The sequence below is a fragment of the Hipposideros armiger genome, unplaced genomic scaffold (assembly GCF_001890085.2).
Source record: "Hipposideros armiger isolate ML-2016 unplaced genomic scaffold, ASM189008v1 scaffold_463, whole genome shotgun sequence".
NCBI lineage: Eukaryota > Metazoa > Chordata > Mammalia > Chiroptera > Hipposideridae > Hipposideros > Hipposideros armiger.
The window spans coordinates 101835-126933 of record NW_017731813.1 but is presented as its reverse complement, the minus strand read 5'-3'; the positions used below and the strand labels follow the sequence as shown (position 1 = coordinate 126933).

The 25099-nt window shown below is 41.2% G+C and overlaps 1 protein-coding gene across 1 annotated transcript in view; it reads right to left on the bottom strand.

Moving 5' to 3' along the window:
• Positions 1 to 19288, bottom strand: part of TECTA (tectorin alpha) — a 96899-nt gene extending 77611 nt beyond the window's left edge. The window contains exons 1-7 of the mRNA XM_019666165.1: positions 18324 to 19288; positions 14167 to 17204; positions 13593 to 13657; positions 10295 to 10428; positions 7550 to 7837; positions 3782 to 3919; positions 3274 to 3439 (exon numbers count right to left, since the gene is read on the bottom strand). Of these exons, the coding sequence (XP_019521710.1) occupies positions 3274 to 3439; positions 3782 to 3919; positions 7550 to 7837; positions 10295 to 10428; positions 13593 to 13656 (790 nt within the window). The 5' untranslated portion in view covers position 13657; positions 14167 to 17204; positions 18324 to 19288. The remainder of the gene's footprint in view (positions 1 to 3273; positions 3440 to 3781; positions 3920 to 7549; positions 7838 to 10294; positions 10429 to 13592; positions 13658 to 14166; positions 17205 to 18323) is intronic.
• Positions 19289 to 25099: the final 5811 nt, after the last annotated feature.

Here is a 25099-nt window from a genome sequence, read left to right as displayed (position 1 = left end):
GAACAACAGTTTGACCTGGAGCTGGGCTGCCTTGAGTCGCCGGCGTCAGCGTCGGCTGTAGCCCCTGCTGCAGTGGGCTGCTGTAAGCCACCGTGAGCCACTGTGAGCGGCTGTCCAATGGCCGGTGAGTTACTTCCTCACCTGGGAAGAGCGCAATGATAATACCAACATGGGCCAGTGAAGTGACACCCTCCACAACTAGACTCAAGAACAAAAGGACAGCAACTTGTCTGTTCCCATTCCCCGATTCCCCAACGCTGTTCCCCTCCCCCAACTCCCCAATAAAATCTTTTAAAAAAAAAAGATAACTGGGCACTGGTCACAACTCTGCAATCAACTTACATGACTACTGACTTAACCTCCATCTGTCTCAGTTTTTTAACCTGCAAAATGTGGACAACGCTATTTTCTCATCCCTGCCTCATGGGGAAAGTGATGCTATAAAAAGTTGGCATACATTGATAGAGGTAGGAGCATTTGTAAATTGAGAATGTCTAAAAAGGGAAGTATCAAAGACACAACATTAAGAAATGTGAATAGGGCCGGCCGGGTGGTACAGTTGGTTAGAGCGTGTGCTCTTAACAACAAGGTTGCTGGTTCGATTCACACATGGGATGGTGGACTGCACGTTCCCCCCACCACACACACACACAACTAAATTGAAAGCGGCAACTGGACTTAGAGCTGAGCTTGCACCCTCCACAACTAAGATTGAAGGACAACAACTTGACTTGGAGCTGATAGGTCCTGGAAAAACACAATGTTCCCTTTCCCCAATTCCCCAACACTGTTCCCTTCCCCAATTCCCCAATAAAATCTTTAAAAAAACAAAACACCCAGAAGTTTATTTTTTTTAAAAAAAAGGAAGAAATGTAAATAATGTCATAGAGTAGGAGTAACTATAGTTTGAAACTGTAGTTTGAAAAAATTTCTTACATTTTTATAAAACTGACCACCTAGTGAATAGTGCAAGGCTGCAAGTTTAACCCAAGCAGAAGGCATGGGTGCCTTGATGACAGTCCTTTCTATCTCTGTCCAGCAGGAACAATTATGTCTCAACAGACAGTTATGTTTCAGACCTGTTGAGAATAGGGCCCCCAAACGAGATAATAGATTTATTCACATTCCTAGTAGGTCATATGCATCAGGCCTGAAGAAAGGCCCCTCGAACCTCAACACGCTTTGGCAGTAGTCCTAAGTGCATGTATTATAACAGCCTCCACTCAGTATAATCTCCAGTCTCTGTCTGCATTGACAGGCTTCCAATAAATGAGAGGAAAATGCCTTTGAATGCAGGTCTGGCCCAAAAGGTAGACTCTCTGAGATAATTTTGCTTGTGAAATTATGATATAATAAACAAGTTCCATGCAACACTTCCCTTGCTATCACCTGCGCCAAATCCCTGTCTCATTAGATTGATGGATGTCCAGTGGCACATAAAATGCACAGCAGTCTATATAAGGATATTGAATGAAACCCAAATCCATAACTCAGGAGGAAAAGAATGAAGTCCAAGTGGGGACTTTGTACACAGCTGGCATCTGACCAACTCCACAACTCGGCAAGGCAATGTTTTTTAAGACCACAGCATTGCAGTCCCAGAACTCAGGTGAGAGGCTGTCACCAGGCACTTAAGTTGCATGGCCATAGTCAGCCAGCTCGGCAGTGCTTGCACTAAGGGGGAAAGGCATTGGGTAGATCACTATCTAGTCCAGGCCATAAAGGGGAGAGACATAATGGGGTGTTGGTTTGGTATCTTTCACAGACCTCAAGTGAAGCAGTACTTACACTCATTAAGGGAGGTGGGCATAGTCTCAGAAATCCTGGTGAGCTAGACCCTTTTCTGTCCAGTTTAATACCAGCTCAGTTCTAAAACATGTATTTGCTATTCTGAATATGGAGGAATTTACAGAGTCCACAGAGGCAAAGAGTCCCAGGCAGACCATTTGCACAAATGACCTTTCAAAGGCAGAGGTTTGATGAGCCTGACCACAATACAGGGACTGGGGGCAGAGGGTGTGGGGATTTCAGTCCAGGTGAATATGACTTTTCTGTATATTATCCAAATTGAAGCTGAGTCAAAAGAGAAGCCTGAGGTCCCCTGGGTTGCCGAGACGTGCAGGTCAACAGGCCAGGCTTTCTATCTGAGGACAAGAGACCTCCTGAAACCTTCATCCCAACCCAAAACTTTCTTATAGATCTGGAAACATTTTCCTCAGGGTCATCCTCTGCATTTCCACAACACCCTGCACTCAGGTCTGTCATAATAAGTCCTAAACTTATTGTCTCATTGTTTCTGTGGCTGGCTTCTCTACCATGGTGGTGTCCTGGGAGGCTAGCACTCCTTAATCTTCAGCACCTAAAAGTGTGGCCAGCACCTCACTGGGACTCTCAGACTGTTCTTTGGAAAGATGTAATGGCTGGATGGCTGAATGGATGGGTGGGTAGATGATTTACTAATTCTAGTTGCTATCGCCTCTTCTCCTAGAAGCAGAAATATTAACAGAAATCCTGTTTTCAGAATGCTTTTAGACACATCAGAAGCAGGAATTTATAAACCAGGATGTTCCTGTGAAGAGTCCTGTTTTGCACATCCAAAGAGGTTTCGGTAGTTCACAGGAGGCTCCAAACTTTGGATGTCAAATGTAAAGGAAACCTATCGAGGTTCAACTACAGCTTGTTCATACAGCCCTAAAGCCCGCTCTGATTCTCCCCAAATCCTTGCATGTTTTGCTGCTGCTAGGAAGATTTTAGGAGAAGCCGCACTAAAAGACTATGACACTTTTTTTCTTTCTAATCATACTAGGAAGTACTGATTTACTCTTGGAGAGACTAGGCAATGCTCCAAGCTCGCCCACTCCTGTGGATCTATAAAGTGCAGATGGCAGAGCGGGAGTGAAGATGAGAAGAAAATTTTAAAGGGAGAGGAGGAATGACAACAACAACGATCATGTTAAACTGGAGGGCTCCCTTCTGTCCCTCTGGCTGAGAAATCACTCAAGATCCTCATCCACTAAGCAGTTGTTCAGAACAGGGACTTGTGTTCACACCCCAGGGAAGGACTTTGTAAACCACAGTGTAGCAAATGCAGGGTTTCAGCTCCTGGTCTGATGAATGTGCCTGCTAAAATTACCTTGATCTCCATTACCCAGCTGAGAGAGGTCAAAAGAGTAAGGCATCTGAATGTGTCCGCCCCCCGGGGCTTAAAAGCCTGCCTGTCAATCTAAACTAAACAAATTCTGCTTTGCCATAAAGAAGAGGAAAAGCCTTTACCTCTGGAGGTGCAGCCATTGGCTGGGTCAATTTCCTTCCCATCAACTTTAAATGCCCAGCGGCCTGGAACATTGACGTTTGTGGTCTCCTGGATATTCACAATATCAGGGGTTCTTGACCCAGGGAGGCTGAAGAAATTCGTGAGGTTTCCACCATTAAATCCTGCCTAGAGCACAGAAGGAAAACAGGACCTTTGAACACAAACACCACCCACATTGGTTAACTTGCCCCAATACCTTATTTTCAGAATTTAGTAGACCTGAAATCAAGAGAGCCCTCGAACTATAGCCCCTGGGCCACCATTTCAGGTGGGAAAGGTCTGCCTAGTTCATGCCACACCCAGATCAAGGTATCAAAGATAGACAGGACTATCTCTGTCCACCTGAAAGATCAGACCCACTTCTTTAGTTAAAGACTGTGGGTAGGACTCCCTCTAGGATGCTGAGAAGCATAAGCAGAAAGTGCAGTGCTTTAGAACATGCAGAGGATGAAATGGAGAAGCACCTACCTGTGCCATTACTCCTCCCAGACCCGTCAGGGGATCACCGCCACTCGCTGTCCCAGTGGTCCAGTTGATTTCATAATAATTGAAGAGCGTGAATGTATAGGAGCCATCAGACACTAGGACGGCCTGGAAGGTGTTCACCTACAGGATGGGAAGATGGGCTCATGACTCACACTCTCCAGGAGCCCCTCTCCCCAATTGCAGCTCCCTTTATTCTGCACCCTCCCTGCCCCCAAGCAGCTCAGAGCTGCTCCCTGCCAGCCCTCACATTCTGCCTCCTCCCTGAATTTGTTCTTGCCTCCAGCGGGAAAAGCAAGACATGTGGGATCATGCACCTAAAAGGGAAATTGCCTGGGGATAACCTAGAGGCTGACTCAGCGCCCCTCCTACAGCTCTGATTTGCACCAGACAGAAAAATGCAGAGGCCTGGCTCAGCTTGTGATGATACATGAGCACCTATAGATGGCAGCATGAGAATAAACTATAGGAAATCCTTAAGGCCAGGAAAGGGCTGCAAGCACCTCTTCCCACAGCACATTGAGTGGGGCTGGCGAGGCGAAGGGAAGAGCCAGCCAGTGCTAGTCAGTGAGACTAACGAGGTGGCACGGACTGTGCTCTTTCACTTCCCAGAAAACACGGGTAATCTGGGTGAGATGTCTCACCCTTTTTAAAATGGCAGTTGGAAAGTGATTTTTATAAAGCACTTTGTGGGGAGAAATTGCTCCTCTAATTATACACTACTTTATCTCTGCAAAATTCTCAACATTCGTCTGTGCCTCGGAACAATGCTAAGACAGGTAATTTGGGGGGCCATGTCCATCTCATGGTTTAAAAAAACTGAGAGCTAAGGGAAATAAATTCCTGGAAATTTCACAATGACCCAGCAACAGAAAATGGGATTCAAGCCAGAGCTCCCAGTCTTTCTGTTAGCACCCCGTCATTACACACTGTCTTAATGTTAAACTTCTCAGGACAGAGTGTTATATAAATTCAAACAAGCCTGGCAAACAGTTTCTGGTAACAAGCTGTAGCAAATGTCATCCTTTACTATTTCCCTTTGCTAATTCCTTGCCCCTTGATGTGTATTTTCAGGAAATTAAAATAAAAATAGAGTTAAAAAGAGAGGCTGCTTTGACCTTTTCCTTTCAAACCTAGCACTTTCCTCAGCTGCCTGATACTATCCCCATTAACATTCTGTCAGGCTCAGAGGAAGACCCAAATCCTTATCCTGTGTAATCAAGCTGGGGTAGAGGATCTTGGAAGCCTCAAATCTCCCATCCTAGATGGTCCCAGGGAGGGAGACAAGGTGCACGTAAAGAAAAGCCCTTTTTTAAAACAAGAACTCTCTCCTCAGGCTCTGTGCTTGCCACAGCTGATGGTGTCTATGATAGGGTCGCCCAGGTATATGCCTCCATTCTTTGGCCCTGCTCAACAGAAGAGAGAAGTAGGACACAGAGATGAGTGAGCAGTCGGCTCAAGATTGCTATAAGGTCACTGTAGGGTCTGGTTCAAGAGACAGACACAAAGTCAAAGCCATGCAAGGACTAAAGCCAAACCCTCCTTTAGACCTGGGTTCTCCTTCAGGAACTGAATTCCTTCTTCAGAAATGAACTTGGAAATATCTCTGCTCCAAGCAGGTCTTGAGAGCAATCCATTTCTGATCCTAGAATCTCCTCAAAACCAACCAATCATCCTAACAACACTCCTGAGTCTCACTTGCACTCATGGACATCCTTGCTTGCTCTTACACACCCCTACTCGCACATTATCTCTTCAATGTTAGTTTTAAGCCTCCTCCAGATCTGTTTTGTAAAACCATGTTTTCAGTTCTTGAAAAACCCTCTTGTACTCCAGAGGACCTCTAATGATACCTGGAGAGGGCAGCTAAGGGTTCAGGATTCAGTTAGGAGACCAGTTTGAACCCTGCTCTGCCTTCTCTGAGGTTCAAACCTCTTCTCTTGACACTTGGGCAAGTCACTTAACCTCTCTGGGTCTGTTCCCTCACCTTTTAAATGGAGAGAGTGCTTATTGTGGAACACTCTTGTAAGAGTTACATGATATACAAAAATAGCCTATCACAGAGCTGGGCTCATAGTAAGCCATCAGTAAATATTAGTTTTCCTTCCTTAAAGTAAGCATGTCCCCTTCCCTTTCCCTTTCTACTGGGCTTGCATGAGACCTGCCTTTTAAAGACCTTTCTCACCCAGTGTTTAGCTGGCCTGATGATATGAGTTCCTATACAGAAGAGGAAACCTGGGGAGATGAAAGAGGGGGCCAATTTCAAAGATACGGATGGATGGACACTCCTGCAGTTCTGGAGGATTGTATCATCTTTTTTCACCAAGAAGCTCAAAACATTTAGAGGTTATCTTATTCATCCTCCTTGAAAGAGTTTTCACCTAGTCCAGAAATTTACTTCAAAGTGCAAACCAGAAAGTATCTAACTTATCTTGCCTATTTTATTGCCAATGGAAGTTTTGTTTGTTTGTTTGTTTTTGAAAAACTGGCCATCAGCATTTGATGGGCATTTCTTTTCCTTTTTTCCCCACTGACACTAACATTTATCGATCACTGGCGTCTTATATTCTAGCGCTGTAAGGTATGAGGTTTAAAGAACATAAAATATCACCCGAGGAGCTGTTAGCAATCCATAACATGACAGAGGAAAATGTATGCTTCTTTAGAGGTTATTTCTAGCTGTGCATCCACTGTTTAAGCCATGTCTTTCCGCTCTCCAGAACCTCTCAGGATAAAGTGTATCTTGGTGGTCTGGTCAAAAGGTGCTAAAACACAACGTGCTCACTGCACGGTGGCTATGAATTGCTAGCCCAACACTTTCCCATCTCTGTCTCTAACTCAATAACTTCTGTTCCACCTCCAAACAGCTGACTCACTGCCACAGAAATTGGAAAACAGATGGAATTGGAAACACTCCTAAGAAAGCAGAGGGTAGATTTTTTTTAGTATCTTTGCTTCCTGGAAATTATACAGATGATGGCGTGTCTGCTACTTCAAAATTCTCCACTGCCAAAGTCACCCAAATAAGCTGCAGGCTTTCCTGAAAAGTGTGTTCTGCCCCTTCATGTAAAAAGTTGGTTATCGCTACTATAATGCCAGTGATAAGCTTTCTTATTTGATGTTTATTTGACTGCTCATTTGGGATTTCAGAGCAGATGTTAAAACTTTATTCATGAGATGCTTTAACTGCCCACTCCAATTAGCATCGAATATATATGCCAGCCCCCCGTGACATGAAAAAAAAAAAGGTTATAATATATTACAGTGGGTCAGGTCATTTGTGCCCAGAACTAGCACCCTATTTTTCTCGTCCTAGCAGGTTTTATGAAGAAAGGAAAAACAGGAAATTTGCTGATGGAGAGAGGCATTTGTGCCTCTGGCAAGAAAAAAGAACCTTTGGGCTCCTAACGGTTCCATAATCATATGGCCTAGATCAGGTCTCAGTGCCTCAATCACCATCCTGCAAAATAGAGATGCTACCTACTGCAAGGAAATTGTGGCAGGGTTCTTTTTACACATTTGTAATGATTCAGGATAGGAATGACACATCCTCTGAAATATTACAGCAGACTGGATTGATTAGGTATGATAACTTCCCCCGTTTCCTGGAAAGCGGGTGGCAAGACTCATTAGTATAACTCAAGGAAACGGACATTCCTCAGCTCTGACAATTACACCCCTTCACAGTAGTGAAGATGGACAAGAATTAGACGTCAGGATATGAAGTGGAAAACGGAAAATTTGAATTATTACAGGTGTGGTGCTGCTCCCTCCATAAAACGTGACTTCCTCCCATGTCACAATGAAAACCCAAGTGGCAGAGAAGGTTGCCATGTCTTTGAAGTACTTCCTGATGTCCTTGGTGGCTCTTTTCAAGATGACAGGGTCCATGGTCTCTCTGTAATAGATCTCGCCTCGAATGCCATTGTGCACATCTGCCCAAAATGGGGCAATGAAGGCCCTCCCATCCGTCAAGGGAAAGGATTCCGGCGTGAACTGGCTCACTAGTACATTGAAGGAGACAACTCCATTGTTATTGACCTGCAAATATAAAAAAGGTTTTGCACAGTGGATCTGAAACCACGACAACTTCAGAGTCTTAAAGCAAGACAGATGCTCGCTTAATCAAAAGAATATAAACAACTTTTAAACCACTGAATTAGAACTCCCAAACATTGATCAACAAAGAGGTTTGTTTACTTCCAGACAAACTCATTGGTTTTCTTTCACTTTCAATTTGTAGAATGCTGCATTTCTTATTAATAATCCATCTCATTTTCATGGTCGCTATCCTATCTCTATTTACATTTATCTCATGCTACCCAGTTGTGTGTGTGTGTGTGTGTGTGTGTGTGTGTGTGTGTGTGTGTGTCGGGCCAGACAGGGGGTAATGCGGGCAATAAAGAAGATCCAGAGTCAAAGATATAAAACAGACAGGAAAAAAAACAAACCCACAAAAAGCATGAAAGCAGAAAGTTAAATCTAAAAATTGAGGCGCTCTATATTAGACCTTGATTCCTATTATAAGACAAGAGATGAGCATCAGAAAAAGAAAAATCAAATACTTCATCTTCAAACTCAGATCTCAGGATAAGCTATACCCTGCTCCAGATGAAACATTTAAAGGACTTTTACTGACGTCACAACCACTCCGACTATGTTATGGTGATTTCTTCAAGATTTGCAAATGGCTTAGCAAACTCGTTAAATTACTAAACCTTCCTGCAAATAACAAGCTATTATGTATACTCAGTTGACACAGGACCTATAAACAATTTGCTTCTGCCTGCATCTGCAGCTCTCTATATACATTGTTTGCTTTGTTCCTATCAATTAGTAATATTATGGACATTAACAGCCCCAGATCCCAGAGGTAAGTTATCAGTACCGGACTCAACATTTGTCAATTTGTTTTGGAAGCAAGGGTATGGAGTTTGGGAAGGAAGCTGGAAAGCCAGCTACAAGGACATTAAGAGTCTGTTGTCTGCAAGTAATAGTGGCAAGCCAGAGGCTTGAAAAAGACTGCACTAACTCAAAATGCTGGAAACTCTTGGGAGCAATTTGCCCTCAAATAACTCTGCCCCAAATTAAGGTCCCTCCTTTTGCAAGGACAAGAATTATTCAGACTCCATGTCACATAGCACAATAGAAGAGAAAGAGGAGCTTAACTAAATACATTTGTTCTAGTTGTCTATAAGACTAAGGCTTCCAGAATGAAAGTCCTGTATGTCTCTCTCATCTCCAAAATTAGGTCAATGCATTCTGAAATTTACAATCAACTATGACGGACTAAGAAGCTCTACTGTGAGTAGAGAATAAAAGGCATATCAGGGTGCCAAAGCAATGTGTTTTCTAGGGAATAATGGGTGTAATTAAAACACACAGATAGATGAGCAGAGAAAGCTGGTGATGACTCAGTTGTGTTTTGATTGTATTCTATAGTTAGAATCAGTCATTCTCAAACTTCGTGGATATCAGAATCACTTGGAGGGCTACTTAAAACACAGGTTACTGGGTTTCCCTCCAAGAGTTTCTGATTCAGTAGGTCTGAGGTGGGACCTGAGAAGTGGCATTTCTAACAAGTGCCCAGGTGATTCTGATGCTATAGGTTCAAGAACCACTGGTTAGGTAATGAAAGAGGGAACTATTTTCTAGTGTGAGTCAGCCCAGAGCTATAAATCAACAGTTGGGGAAGACAGAGGTCCCAGATTCCCAGGTGGCCAGAGGTATAGGTGTTTGGAGTTTCGTTTCTTCCTCCAGGGCAGGCAGGACACAGAATAGAATAGGATGTGATATAATCTACATATGCTGCACACAATCTTGTAAGGTCAAAGATAAAAACAGGTTCGGTTGCTCTGAACCTTCTCAGTGTGCAACAGTCTCACTAGCAGCAAACCCAATGATCCAAAAATAACAGTAATAACTTGATAATGCAGGTGCCTAGGAGAGTTGTGACAGCAAATGGTACCATTTTTTAATGCAGGTATGACAATGGGACCCTATGGAATGTCTCAGACCCAATGAGGTGGCCAATTCTGCAAACAACTTTTATATAGTAGTGGATTACCCCTCTACTGTGCTTTGGCTGCTTCAAATTGGTAGGAAGCCTAAGAACAGATGCCTAAACTTTTTATACCCCCATAGGGGAAGGAAAAATGATATCGCTCTTATTGTGGTTCATTATATCTTTTTAATCTTGTTGAGTAGCAGAAATAATGTTCACGGCACTGGGGCCTCTGTTTCACTTCTGTGTCTAATCATCCACAAAAGCAATGTATTGCCCTGTACGCCCCTTTACAATGAACATTAGCCATTAAATACACCTTTGACTTTCTTAACCATAAACCTATCAGTTCATGGTATCTCAGAACCTGTCATTTGGGCTGCCAATAAATCCTCCATTCCTGGAGCCCTGGAAGAAGGTATTTTACATGTTTCCCTTAATGACAAACCAAGGGGAAAGCCACAAAGCAACAGCCAGGCTGCTTTTCCACTTACATAGACAGTGCGGTAAGGAACGCCAAAGAAGAAAATGGGGATGGCCAATTTAATCTCAGATGAGCTTCCGTCGTCTACTTTGGGGGTTTTGGTGTCATTCTGCCAAAATGGATACATAAGCTCCCTGGGCTGAACTGTCAAGAGAGATGGTGATTAGATAGATGACAGATTCCTCTTCCGTTAGGCAAGCTACTTCCCTCCCACCCACTAAAGCCAGCTTCTTTCAGTAAGTCTTGCAAGCTACTTGCAAGTCGGACTCCCTTTTCATTTATCCTAAACCTAAGCTGTACACAGTGCATGATCTTCTGCCTGTGGAAGGGAGAGAATGGAAGTCATGCCATTTCTACTTAGGAGAAATCACTTCATGCTTCATTTCTAAGCTTCCCTACATGTTGGAGAGCGCAATCATTATAACTGCCTGGAAGTTGCAAAATCAACCCTGCCTGGAGCTCTCAGAGCTTTAAGAGGTGGCCTATAGGTCTGGCAATGGATTAGATGGCTTGATCCTTGATCAGAAGGCAAGGGGTAGAGAAGGTGGCTTGTGGCTATGAAGCGCCCTTCTAGCTCAAGAATTCTACTATCATGTCTTTTCCTGAAAGGAGTCCACTCCCTCTTGCTGCGTAATAGGAGAAGATACCAGATCCCAGAAGGAAAGAAACAACAGTTGGAAATGGGACAAAAAAAGTGGGAGGAGAGGGTTTGTAGTAACTAGCCTGTGAATGAGCTTGATTGAGTTCCAGTCCTGTGAGAGGGCTCTCTGCCCAGTCTTGTTTACAAAAGACAGCATGGAATCCTCTGGGGCGAGGGAGGTTGGGCCCTTGAGAACTCGGAAGAGGAGGCTCAGGACTCGTACTCATCATCCTGATCAAAGGTGGGAGTCCATACACACATAAATAACTGTGTCGCCACCTCTCCAGGCAACCTGGTTTATTTCTCCGCCAAACTCTTGCAAGGGGTGTCCCAGTTTAGCAAGAGAAATTAGACAATTTCCCAAGGGTCTACATAATTGCTGATCAGGTCCAATGGTATCTATAAAATAATCTACATTTGAGGTGTAACTTTTTGCTGCCTCTGTCCTCTAGAACTTCTCTTGAATGAAAATAGAACAACAGAACATTATCTTTTCTTTCTTTTTAAAAACTGGTTTGTTAGTTTTCAGGAGCAGTGGCAAAACCATTTGGGGCTTCTGCCCACAGCTCTGGCTTGCCGAAATCCAGGTGCTAATACCCCATTCTCAGGTCAGCGGCCCTCTCCTTAGGAAAGCCCCTGCTCTGTGTGATGGAGCTGACAGGCTGCTGGGCACCTACCCTGCTCCTTTGGGAGCCTTTTAGTGAGAGATAACAGCTCATGTAAGAGAGTGCAGAGTAACCAGAAAGCACAGCAGCGCCAGGCCAAGTGCCAGCCTCTCTCCTTCTGGAGCAAGGAACAAGAGGTGATCTGCCTGGACACAGAGCTAATCTGTTTGCAAGGAGTAACATCGGAGGGAAGCAGGGAAAAGTAGCCCCGTCATTACTGTACGAGCATTGTTCCCCAAGCCCCAGAGGTCTCTGGGAAGCCAACCAAATTTGAGCCTTTAGGAGGTGCTGTAGCTAGTTTAATCACAGGAGCACTCAGCCGACTGCTTTATTTAATGTCACAATCAGTAGGCAAAAAGGGCTTCTCTGACATTTGTGTTTACACAGAAGTAACAAATTCCAAATTCCTAAAAGGTAGGCATTTTTTTTAAAAAATCCCTTTATAATCCCCATCGTAGAATTATACACAGGTACTTATTGAATTTGAAAAGTGATGAACTTTCTCAAATTAATAATAATAAATCAAATCATGGATTTATCCTTCTTGGGGAACTATTTAGGAGTGATACCCAGGTGTGAATAAGGGCTCATATTCATAATGAATTATCATCATTTTAATGAAAAGATTAATTGGTATTTTGGGCAGTGTTGGCTAATCTGCCTAAGAAATGAAAAATCCATACCACTCATAGAGGACACAGAAAACTACGGTCGTGAAGACTATCCCTAACTTCCCTCTCTACTCTAACAGTGAGGCAAATTTGCAAGATTTTTCTCTTCATGAGTGATCTTAACTAGTTCACAATTTTGAACAGTAAAGAATGGACAGTTAAAACTTTTCAATTTTAAGAAGAATACAAATAATAAAGATATTTAATATTGTAAATACTTAATAATTGTTGAATGGGAAAAAAAGGTGCTTAATAAAAGGGAGTAGGTTAAAACTACAATAATTTCCACCTTGGAAGCCATTAACATTATAAAAATATAACTCATTAACAGCATGACCTAGTCAACACCAGCAGAGTTAAAAAAAGAAAGAATACCCATACCCATGCTAGCTTTAGGCTGGGAATTTCACAGTAAACATAACTGTGCTCCCAGGTCTTTGTTTTTGTATTGTTTTGTTTTGTTTTGTTTTTTCAGCAAATAAAACTTACTTTCTTAGAGCAGGAATAGGAGATTGGAGCCAATGGGACTCTTGATTACTGTGGGGTTTCACACTATAGACTATATGCTACACTGTTTAAATTTACCCAACCCTAGAAAAATGTTAGGGCTACATATGCCTTATAGATCTGTTCACTCAGGACTTATAATCATATGCCAGGTGAACTAGACAAATAAATAAACAAAATGAAGGATGCTTTAGAATTAGTCATAAAATTTTCAAATCTATGTAGACTTTTCTACCTTTCTTTTCTAAAATCCAAAAACAGTAGAAAGTAGTGTATATGGCTTCTCACCTACCCCGGGGAATGCTACCCAGAGAAAAAGAAGGAACTGTTGAAGGGAATCATTTTATTTTACTTGCAGTTTTAAGTTTTGGGCCATTATAAAAGGCCACTGACTCAAAAGTCACCAATATCAATGCCATTGGAACTTCTTACTTTTGGCTAAAACAAATATATTCTTTAAAGTCTGTGCCACAAGTTAAATGCCTTAATGGGAATTAATCATCAGGTATGGCTGTACACATACCTACTCCATATGCTTTTAATGAAAATAATTTGCATTGTCTTAAAGACCCACTCCATTAACATGGGGCAACTGGTGTATACAAACAGCAACCACAGTTAAATAAGAAAAAATAGGACTGTAAATAAACATTATTCAAGGTTAATACATTTTGTCCTTGACAACAAAATTTAATTTACATTTTTCTTGCTGTATCTGTAGACACATGTACACCTGCCCTGACAATTATGGTTGCAACAAAAGTGTCTCTTTATAAATTCAACAGCATGCTAATCAAGAGCTTTATGGAATTCTGTAGTACTCACCTTGATGCCGTACAAGTGCGAAGATGAAAGAGACCCAAATTCTAAGTAATGATGAATAATTCATCCTGGAATTTTAAAAAGAAAAAGAAAAAAAAAATCCCCAGATTGCCAGAGTAAATAGAACACCAGGTGTGTTTGGTGGCAAATCCCAAGACATCACAACCATCATAGAACAAATTCACATAACAACATCAACAGTTCTGAGTCAGGTTGAAATTCCTTGAATGCTGTCAGGTCCTCCTAAGTTCAACGCTTTCTGAATAAGTTAGACTCTGGCATGAGAAGCCAGTTTGGAAGTATCATGAGATCATTCATAGTATCAGGAAATTATATAGAATCAATGAGAGCCACAATGAGTAAAGGAAAGGCATCTAGTCTGCAGCTATTAAAGTACTGAAAACTAGGACCGGGCTCTAAAGATGCAGGTCCTCTGTTGTGTCTCTAGGACAGAAACTCATCCTCTGTGAGACCTGACTCTCCTGATTTTCACAACAGCTTTCAATCGGGTTCAAGTAAAAGTCAATTAAAACACAATGCGTTTCTACTGGTAGGAAAATTTAGAGTTTGCCATCACCTTCTCTATAGTATGGAGCCAATCCACGGTTTTGAAGTGCTGACCAGATTCACCCGTAGTATGAGACTGTCCACTGACTTTCCATAGTGAAATGAATGATAGGTACATTAGTAATAAAGAAGAACCATGCCGGGTTACTCCTTGGAATTACAATATAAATAGAACCTAACACACAAGCAAGTAATTAGTTCCAGCAACTTAAAGAACATCACAGAAGTGAACTTGTTTTCATTTTAGTACTATCAGTTGAACTGGCTGCTTTACTGTTAGCAACATGAACAGTCAATGCTGTTCCGTAAAGCTGAGATGCAAACACATATGCGAGCTCCAAGTTATACATACACTTGCATAGAACTAAGTGCATGGATAGACGGTGAAGTTTGCTTCTGACAGTATTCTTACACACAAAAATCCTCCTCTTATTAGTTGAAGCTATCCTAATTCTTCAGCCAAAATTTCATGGAAAAATTAGTGAACCTACCCTATGAGAGTTTTATTGTAAATCTTCAATGGTCAAGCATACACACTGAAACTCAAGCACATAATAAATATTAGTCAGCTTTGCTGAAATTGGTGCTAAGACTTTTGCAGAGATCACACAGCTTTAGCAGAGGTAGATGCTGTGTGCGTTTAAGACTTGAGCCCATAGGGAAACAGTTCAGAGAGCAGTAAGGAGGATTCATTTAAATATATGTATTTATGAAAAATGTCACTAACCTGTTCTGTAGAGACTGGAGGAATTGAGTCAGAAATATTAAGCCAAATCTTGGTAAACCAGGAAAAAATTAGGCAAAACAAGAATTCATGTCAGTTCTCCCCCACTTGCTGCCAATTATTTCTGATTCCTGAAATGATGTCTGAATCCCCTACTCTTAAAACCAAAAATTCAGTTAGTCCTGCGCTAGAGTCAGATAAGTGTTGAGTTGCAATCAAGTTTTTTTCTATTGATTAAGGAAAAGTAAATCTAAAGATCAGTTTCAGGATTGCGTAGAGAGGTTCTTTTCCTGAAAAACTAGACCTTTTTTTCCCCCCCTTAAAAAAAAAAAAAGTAGATTCAGATGGAAATGTCAGGTACTTGGAGCTGAAACCTTGAGCTTTTCTGATCGGAATCGCTTTGCACTGAAAAACACAAAAGAAAACCCCCCTTCTACCTTTGTACCCAAAAAAAAGGCAACTGTATAATGTTACAGAATTAGCATCCACTAGCATGGGATTAAAACTCCAAACAAAGCTGCTGCCTCCAACATTTAAATGAAGTTGGTTTTCTACTAAAGCCTTTTTTTGTTTCTCTGGTTTTGAACAGTTGCCACAGATAGGCTCTACTCTGTTTTTTCACAGGTGTGCATGAAGTATTTAAAGAAACTTTCTCAAACTTTTCTAGGTTTTATTCCTCCCCTTTCCTCTCTGATCCACCGCTGTGCAGCGTGATAGTCCTGGGCACTTTCTAGCAAAACTGAAGGAGGTAACCAGGGCGGGGCATGATCTTTCACAAGGGAAAAACCAAACCCCACTCTGGAAACTTCCATGGATGCCCAGTGAGGGTCCTCAGAGGGAGAGGAGGGAGATAGCCCCCTTCTGACAAAAATTTGCAGTAAGTAAATAATTTAAAAGGTATTATAAACAGGGGAAAAACATGTTAAGTTGGATGAGGAATGACTAATGCATAAAACTAAGTTTACTATTCAAAATATTTAGGGTGAAACTTGTTAAACAATAATTTCAATTTTACAGAGTTACTCTGTAAATCAATGGGAAATTTAAAATTATTCCAAATTTGTCTCTGAGCAGAGATTTAAATGCTGACTATACAAAAAAAAACCAAACATAGTTCCAGCAAGGTGCCCTAAAATGGACAAGTGTGTTTGGGGAACTAATTTTTTAGCCTAAGTTATTTAATATTTTTTCCAAAACCTGTGATAATTTAGTACATTTTGCACATTAAGCATACTTTTTCACTAGTATTATGAATCCTCCATATATATTTACTTACAGATATTGAATGACTATTTTCCTCCAAAAGACACATATTTATGTGACAGAAAATCTTATTTTTTTGAGTGCCTAATCAAAATAAAATTAAACCCAGGCTCACCTAGAAAAGCATTCTCCTTACCCAATCTTTATTAAGGTTTTAGTCCAGTACTCAGTCTAAATGTCTTGAAGCAAAATAGTTGGCTCTATTTAAAAAACTGCTAGTGGCATAATAATTGCTTTGGTCTTCTTTCTTCGTGCACTCAAGGGTATTTATATCTCAGCCCTTTGGCCCATATTAAATGCTTTGTCCTTGATGCAGGACTGCTACTGAGATGAATGCCATCTGGGCATAACCAGATACACAAGATGGCGGCGTAAATTAATCAGAATGAACTTGAGAATCCGGGTACGAGGAGTGCCAGGTACCTGGGGACAGACTGGTTTGATTTATCACTGGCTGGGCTGGGAAGCCAATCAGTGAGTGTGTATTCCGGGTGTGTCCTCAATGATTACAGATGGAGAAATGACCAAAATCTTTCATTGTTTGCTGTCTTTTTATCTTATTTTTTATAGTTTTAAAATTTATTTTTCAGTTATAGTTGACAAGCAATATTATATTAGTTTCAGGTGTACAACATGTGATTAGACATTTATATAATCTGTGAAATGATCACTGGGTAAGTCTAGGACCCATCTGGCACCATACACAGTTATTACAATATTATTGACTCTATTACTTATACTGCACTTTACATCTCATGACTGTTTTTATATATACCAATCTGTGCTTCTTAATCCCTTCACCTATTCCCGCACCCCCAACCACTCTCCCATCTGGTAACCATCAGTTTATTCTTTGTATCTATGAGTTTGGACAAAACTCTCCCTTTATGCTATATTGGCAGGAGGACTTATTTTGTTGAAGATGTAAACTGAGCAAAGATTTCTGACAAGATTTAGAACAGAGGTGATGTGAAGGTGACTGGGAGCTAATAACCCAAGATATTTCTGCATTATAAAGATGGCGCAGACCGAGGCTGCTTTTAAGGCAGGAGGAAAGATACCTGAAACAAAACAAACAAAAATTATATTATTCCCTAGAAACAAGTAGAATGGGCCTTATATGCTGATTGGTTTGAGCTCATTTGAAACAATGCAGTGAGAAGTGTGGCTGGCCAACAGCCTCCAGCTGTTGCAAGGTGGGAGGGGACAATGGCCTAACACTTTCCACCCAAAGCAGGACCCCTCTAATGGGTAGTTATTGCTCTGGAAAGCTTAGTTGAGCTGACAAAAACTGTCAAGTGCTCAACTGAGGCAGCTGTATTATGACAAAATCAGGGCCTAGTTAGGAAATCCTTATATACATATCTATAATGTATTATGTACATAATTTTATATATCTGGGATTTATTACATATATACACATGTACATACATGTGTGTATGTGTGTGTGTGACAGAGGAGGGAGAGAGAGAAAGAGAGAGAGAGAGGGAGGGGGGGGAAGAGAGAGAGAGAGAGAGAGAGAGAGAGAGAGAAGAGAAAGGGAAAGAGAGAATGAGAATCACCTGAGTAGTTGTCCCCAAAGATTTTGACTATAGATTTCTGAAGACTTCTAAGCCCTCAGATATGCCCCACTCCACCTCATTAAGAACTAAAATTTCTCCCAGCAAAGGAAGACAAGAGAGAGGACTTTCCCCCCATAGGCAACAGTTTACCCCCATCCAACCCCCTTCAGAAGCTGCTCCCATCTCGTCTCCCAACTGCTAGGCTTATAACCAGAGTTATGATGCAGCATAACCCAGGCCAGGGATATGCTGGGGCTCATTGAGGGAGGAAAGGGGCTATACCCAAAGGATCTGCAAGGCCTCGCCAGCACACACTGGCACAGAAATGGGGGAGGGAGTATGCCTGGGACTGAATCGTGAGGCTGCTCAATCAAGGAGAACGGGCCATAACACAGACAACAGGAAGGTTTATTGACTTGGGGCACTCTCTAGGGATACAGCTTTTAATTGGCAAAGACCCCAGGGGATGGTGCTAGAGCAGCTCCTAAAAGCCTGGAAAAAAGTGATGGCCCACATGGAGTGAGGTTGAAAACGCCTGAATCACTGACAGATGGCATAAGAGGGGATATAAAAAAGGCTGAGGGAAGTGAACATGCGGGAACAGTCTGGAAGACCCACCTGGTGATCATGTTCGTGGGAAGGCCTATATCATCCATCAAAGTCAGCAGGAATATGTTGGTCAGAGAAGCACCAACAACACAGAGAAGATTCGTCGGGGCTCCCCTCTGCAGGCCAGCACTGATGGCAGGAGCATGATCACAGGACTTGACTGTCTGATAGCAACGGACATGTGATGGGTGCCTGAAGCAGTGGGGACCAGGTGGCAGCACTCTACAACTGCATGAAGCCAGGAGTCATAATCTTCATAATGACCGACAGATGAGAGTGGTAGCCAGGGGGGCCTGATCCACAGAGCGTTATGTTGATGATTAGTAGAGTCTGGCATCCAAGGGGTAAAGTAGATGGGAAGCCAACCAGGGTATTGCTTACTATAGTATACGAGTATAATAAAGAAGAGCAGGAATTTGTGAGTAAGAGGCCAAAGGCAGGTGCCCCACTAAAAAGCCTTAAGCTCTTGCTCGGTTTGTGAATCTGAGTCAGTTTTCCAATCTGGAATCCAAAGACTGAAAAAGTAACCAGGTCCCCAAAGGGAGAACCCTGCAACACTATGACAAGTATGTTCAGTAATTCTTCTTGCAGTCCTCCCCAAAAAGACCTATGGCCATTTACTTGAGTGACGGTAGACTGGGGAAAAGGGAATACCTAGACATTTTGAGAACTGGGGCAAAACTATAATTGGACAAGGGATTTGAGTTAACATTGCTACCCGAAGACCCTGATAAATGGGAACGTGTAGGGCCCAGGGATAAGAAGAATCCTGGCCAAGTCAAGCTGACAGTGGGTCCACAGAAGCTGCAGGCCCACGTGGGTGTCATTTTTCAAGTCCCAATGTATAATGGGGATAGATAGATGCACTTAGCACATTGGGTACTTGGTTTGCGGGTACCACTCCAGCCGAGGTAGTAAATACAAAAGAGTATTGTATCCCCGGGTCAGGGAAGATGGTAAAGAGCAGGAGTGAGGAACACTATCATTAATCTCCATTAAACTGGCCATGATGGGTCCTGAAAAATGACTCGATCACTGCAAGTTCAGCCAAGCAGTAGTGCCAATTTGCAGCTGCTGCACTAACATAGTATCTTTACTACAGCCATTTAACTTGGCTTCAGATACACGTGTCCAATCATTTGGCAAATGCATTTTCCCTATCTGAATCAGGAACGAGGATCAGAAATAGTTCACGTTTCAACAGAACAGACAGCAATATACTGTATTTCCCCATGTATAAGATGCACCCTTTTTCGAAAAATTTGGGGTCTAAAAACTGGGTGCATCTTATACAGTGGTTGTAGATCACTGTCAAGTCATTTAAGAAGTGTAGCATTTCAAATGCCATAGATGGAACTGAGGACGAGGCAATATAGGAAGACAGTGATTCGTCATCAGACACAGATGAGGACAAGCTAATGGTTGGGAGTTTTGACAGTGATGAGTTGTATGAATTTTATGATGAATAAAACTTGAGTTCAGTAACTTTATGTAATACATTTTTTTTTCAAATTTCGGGCCTCAAAAATAAGATGCATCTTGTACATGGGAGCATCTTACACATGGGGAAATAGCGTACATTTATAGTTTGATTCCAGGGCTGAGATCTGGACCCTCTGAATTCTACAGAATGTCACCTTGATTCATTATTGATAACATCAAGCTGATTGGGCACGATAAGTAAGAGGTGGCTAGCCAACTGGGGGCCTTGGTCAGACACATGTTCTAGAAGGTAGAAGATAAATCCTTCAAAGATTCAGTTTTTAGGAATCTAGTGGTCAGGGACATGCTAGGACCTCTCCTTTAAAGTAAAAAACAAATTGCTGCATCTTACAATCTCTCTACAAAGAAATTTATCCTTCTTTGTAGATTTCTTTGGATTCTAGAGGCCACATATTTCATACCTGTGAAAACTGCTCCAGCCCACATTCCAGGTGACATAGAATCCATTCAGCTTTGACTTGGGCTGAGAGCATGAATGAACTTTGTAGTAGCTCCAAGTTGAAATGCAAGCAACCCTGCAGCTTGCGGTCATATGTTCAGTTGTTGAAGGCTGTCAGTGGTGGAAAAAGATGAAATGTGTAGTTTATTGCAAACCTCCATGGGAGAACCCCAACACAGGCCCCTGGAGTTCTGGAACAAGGTCATGACAGCTGCAAAAAAGGACAGCACACCTCCTGAAAATCAGCTCCTCGTGTGCAACTAAGCCCTGTAATAGGAAATTTGACTAAGACACAAGTGACCAGGTGTCCAGAAATTCCCATTATGAGCTGGGCCATTTTGGACCCACCAAGTCATAAAGTCAGGTGGGCCCAGTAGCAACCTATCATAAGATGGAAATGGGGACTGACAATGAGTAAGCCACCTGACCAGGTAGCCCAGGCTCCATGTCACCTTATATAGTTGCATCAGTACTCCCATCTGCAACCCAGATCACACATATAGCTCTGTGTGTGTGTGTGTGTGTGTGTGTGTGTGTGTGTGTGTGTGTGTGTGTGTGTGTGTGTGTGTGTGGAGGGAAAAGCTTGGTGTATGGATGGATCAGCCTGGTGTGTGTGCACGCAAGCCTAATGCAGGTGGTGGCTGTATTCCAGTCTCACTCAGGGGTGGCCTTGAAAGACATTGATAAGGAAACATCTTCCCAATGCGTTGACCTTTGGGCAATATATCTTGTCATGCACATTGCATCAAAAGAGAAATGTTCTGCGGTTAGAACCTGTATAAACTCATATGCAGTGAACAAGAGCATGGAAAGAAAAAGCTTGGAAAATGAGTGACAAGGAAGCCTAGAGTAGAGACGTGGATAGACAGATGGGAATGGACACAAAGTGCGAAGATCTTTGTATAATACGTGCATGTGGGTGCAGTGGCCACAGAAGCAGGGGTGGAGGTTATGCATGGGCCTCACAGCATGAACTCCCATTTAGAAAGGCTGACTTAGTTACCATTGCCTTTGAATGTTCAACCTGCCAATAACAGAGACCAAAGCTAAGCCCTCAGCATGTCACCGTTCCTCAGGGAGGCCACTTGTCACCTTGTGACAAAATGACTACCTTGGACCACTTTCATCCTGGAAGGGCCAGTGGTTCCTTCTCACAAGAATAGACCTGTATTCTGGATATGGGTATGCCTTTCATGCCAAGTCTTAGCCAGCATCACTAAAGAGAGGTTTGCATAGGTATAGAATTCCATGCAAAACAGCATCTGACTAGGGAACCCACTTTTTAAAGTGGGGGATGTGAATGTGGACCCAGGACTATAGCAGGATCTACTGGTTGGAGCACAAATAGTATGATAGATACAGAAGATGCCAGCTCAATGTTTCTTACTGCTTCAGAATCTTCATTCTTGGATATCTGGGTTGACTTTCACAAAATGGGATGCTCATGCAGCCTGTCAGGTTTTCATTCTTAAAAGCAGATTTAAAAAATAAAAAACCTGATGTAGTATTTCTAAAACTTTTCATATTTATTAATATCATGGTAATAATCATTTAAACAGCAAGCTGCAAGCATCAGTTTAAACTATAGCATGAATGCTCTAGAACCTGTCATTTTAAACAGTGAATATTATTTTCTTCTTTTTGTATTGGCCTCACTCACTCTAGACACTGGGCTTGGGCTAAACTAATAAATATGGCTTAATTATGAGAAAAATTGCATTGGCTCTTTGAAAAACTACATTGAGTGACACTTATTAATGTTTATTAACCAACCAGCAAGCTTTTCTAAATCTCAGATCTCAATCATAAAAGATGTTCATCTCTAAAATTTAAACAAGGACTCAAAAGATATTTTCTGAAAGCAACTTTAGTATCTACCTCTAGCCAAGGAGTTCGTACTAGCTAATTCTAAGTAGAACAGCATAACCCAAATTGGCCTTATTCTAAATCCTTCCTGGCACATTAGCAATAAAGTTGGATAAAGAGGGTGGGTGGCAGACATACTTATTCCTTATTCACCAAGTAGCACCAAGGAATTCCTCTAGAACAGGGGTTGGCAAACTGCGGCTCGTGAGTCACATGCAGCTCTTTGGGTACGTACATGTGGCTCTGAAGTAAAATTGAAAATGAAAATAAAACTATCATAGTTTCATTTATAACATTTTTAAAGGACATTATTCACATAATGGTGATTTCATTTGTTTCATAGGTCTCGCAAAACTTCAAGGGACAGGATTGGCTCTTCCATCTCAAAAGTTTGCCGACCTCTGCTCTAGAAGAATTTCACTGGTCAGCCAGAAGCAGTTCTAATTAAAGCTTACTATAGACAATAAGAGGAGGGTTTTAGGGCTTTGTCACTTTTCAAGGGCACTCAGCTGAAACAAATGTCCATACATTGTTTAGGATAAATAATATATATACCTTCTCTTGCAGAGGGGAACTCTCACTCACCAATGATTAAAAAATGGCTTGGAAGACGACGTGCACGGCTCATGCAAATCTGTAATGTATTGAACTCAAGTGCCTAGATTTGTATGCCTAATTGGGAAGAACGCTATCTTGGTAGCACTAACCAAAAATAATATATCAGGCCCAAGATCAGTAATGTCTTTGAGTGCTCAGATGTGACAAGCCATAAAACCAGAAAAAAAATATTCTTTTTTATATAACTCCAATGGAGAACAATTTGGCAATATCTATCAAAATTACAAACACTTTGTTTGACCTTTTGATCCAGCAATCCCACTTCTGGGAATGTACTCTACAAATTTATTTCAAACACGTAAAAGCACATATGCTTTTTACTGCAGCAAATTAAAAACAGTAAAAATAGGAGAGGGATATGGGAGAGAGGGAAAGAAGGAGGGGGGGAGAGGGGGAGAGGGGGAGAGAGGGAGAGAGGGAGAGAGAGAGGGAGGATGAGAACTGAAATGTCTATCAACAGGTATTGGTTAATAAGTTATAAATTACATCTGTATTACACAGTAAACAAAGGTCAAGGTGATTCCTTACATACTGCCATAGAGAGATTTCCAAAATACATTTAAGTGAAAAAAAAGCAAGGTGCATGATAGTCTATAATATACTAACTTGGCTATTTTTAAAAGGGGAACAATAAAAAGATACATTCTCATTTACTATTATTTGTTTAAACTCTGGAAACACACAAGAAACTAATAAAAGATGTAGTACAAGGGTTAGAAAGGGATTTTCTAATGTATACCTTCTTTATATTGTTTGATTTTTGAATCATGTTTTCTGTTTAAAATTAAATTTAAATTTTTAAAGACTTCTTTTTGTAAACAAATTGAGATTTAAATCAAACACAAATTTAACACAACTGAAGCAATTCATAATGTCCTAGTTGTATTCTCTAATAGTGGAGTAAAGGTTACACCTGCCCTCAAATGCATCAGACATATCGGAAAACATTTTTCCTCTTTGGTCTGTATTCTTTAATGTTTGCTTCCTCTTATTCCTATTCCTATTTAACACCTTAACTGTATTATTTACAGTAACTAAGAAGCATTCAAGGATGAAGTCTGTGAAAGACTCAACTGTGAAAGAACTGAAATTGCATTATAATATTCTTGGCAGATCTAGAACTTGCAGACCATAATAGATAACCTGTCTTCTCTATTTTGTAAACAGTGTTTATATTCTTCACAAGGCCCTCTCTTGAAAATCAAGGAGAGCCAATAGTAGCAACAGCTTCATCGTTTCCCATAATAAAATCTTTGATACAGCTTCTATTAGATTGTAAACATATTTTTTTTCATCTATAAATACCAATTTTAAGTTCACTTGAACACACTGGACTCCTTCCTTGATAACAGTCTAAGAACTGAGTGAACTCGCTTACCTTTGACGTTTATTGAAACAAAGTTTTAAGGCTCTAAAATGCTTTCGGGTTAAAAGCCAAACTATCAGTTTATTTGGCTCGTCAATAGCACCCATCACACGTGTCCAATATGGCATACTATTTCAGAGGAACAGAAGGATAATAGATATATACAAGCCCCAATTTCACCGTTCTGGAAATGGCACGAGGACAAATTCCAATTTGGATTTAGAGCCATCAACCACATCAGTGATTCTGTTATAGAGCAAATCAATTTAGTAAATGGATATTGAGGAGCATCTCATTTTAATGAACCATAAAGACTAACAATAAAGGTGTGTTCTGTGGAGGGCTATGGGGAACTTTAGCAGCAAGTACAAAATAGAATAGCTGTCAAGCACATGGGTTCCACAGCCAAATTAGAGCAAACAGTTATTAGCAATTCTTATTTTACCTATTTAAAGAGAACTATTTCCTTTGTTTATTCTAGTTTAGTCTATATTGCTTAGGCCCAATTATTATTTAGTCACTGTTTTAGTGTTTTGAAATAAAGTTGTAAAACGCCACTGACTCGGCAGAATAATGCTAAACCCCAATGTTGTGCTGTTTTCTTTAGTTCATTGAGGTGAGAGGCTAGCATAAGAATATGTTCCTCTATTATATTCATATTTGCCTATATATATGTATTTGAACATTTTAATAAATCAGTTTTAAAAAAAAAACAACCTAAACATTTCTAGTGTTACTCTCAAATTTTTGAAGGAATCATAAATTCATTATATTTCAAGGACATACATTATGGTATTTTTCTTTTCATGGATTCACTCAACTCCTAAATCTTAGTTACATGAAAATGTAACTAAGTAGATGAAATGACTGATGTTAAAATCTATAATGACAGGTATATGTTTTAAAAGTTATCTGGCTAGGGTGGCCAGATGGCTCAGTTGGTTAGAGCGCATGCTCTTAACAAGGTTGCTGCATGGGATGGTGGACTGCGCG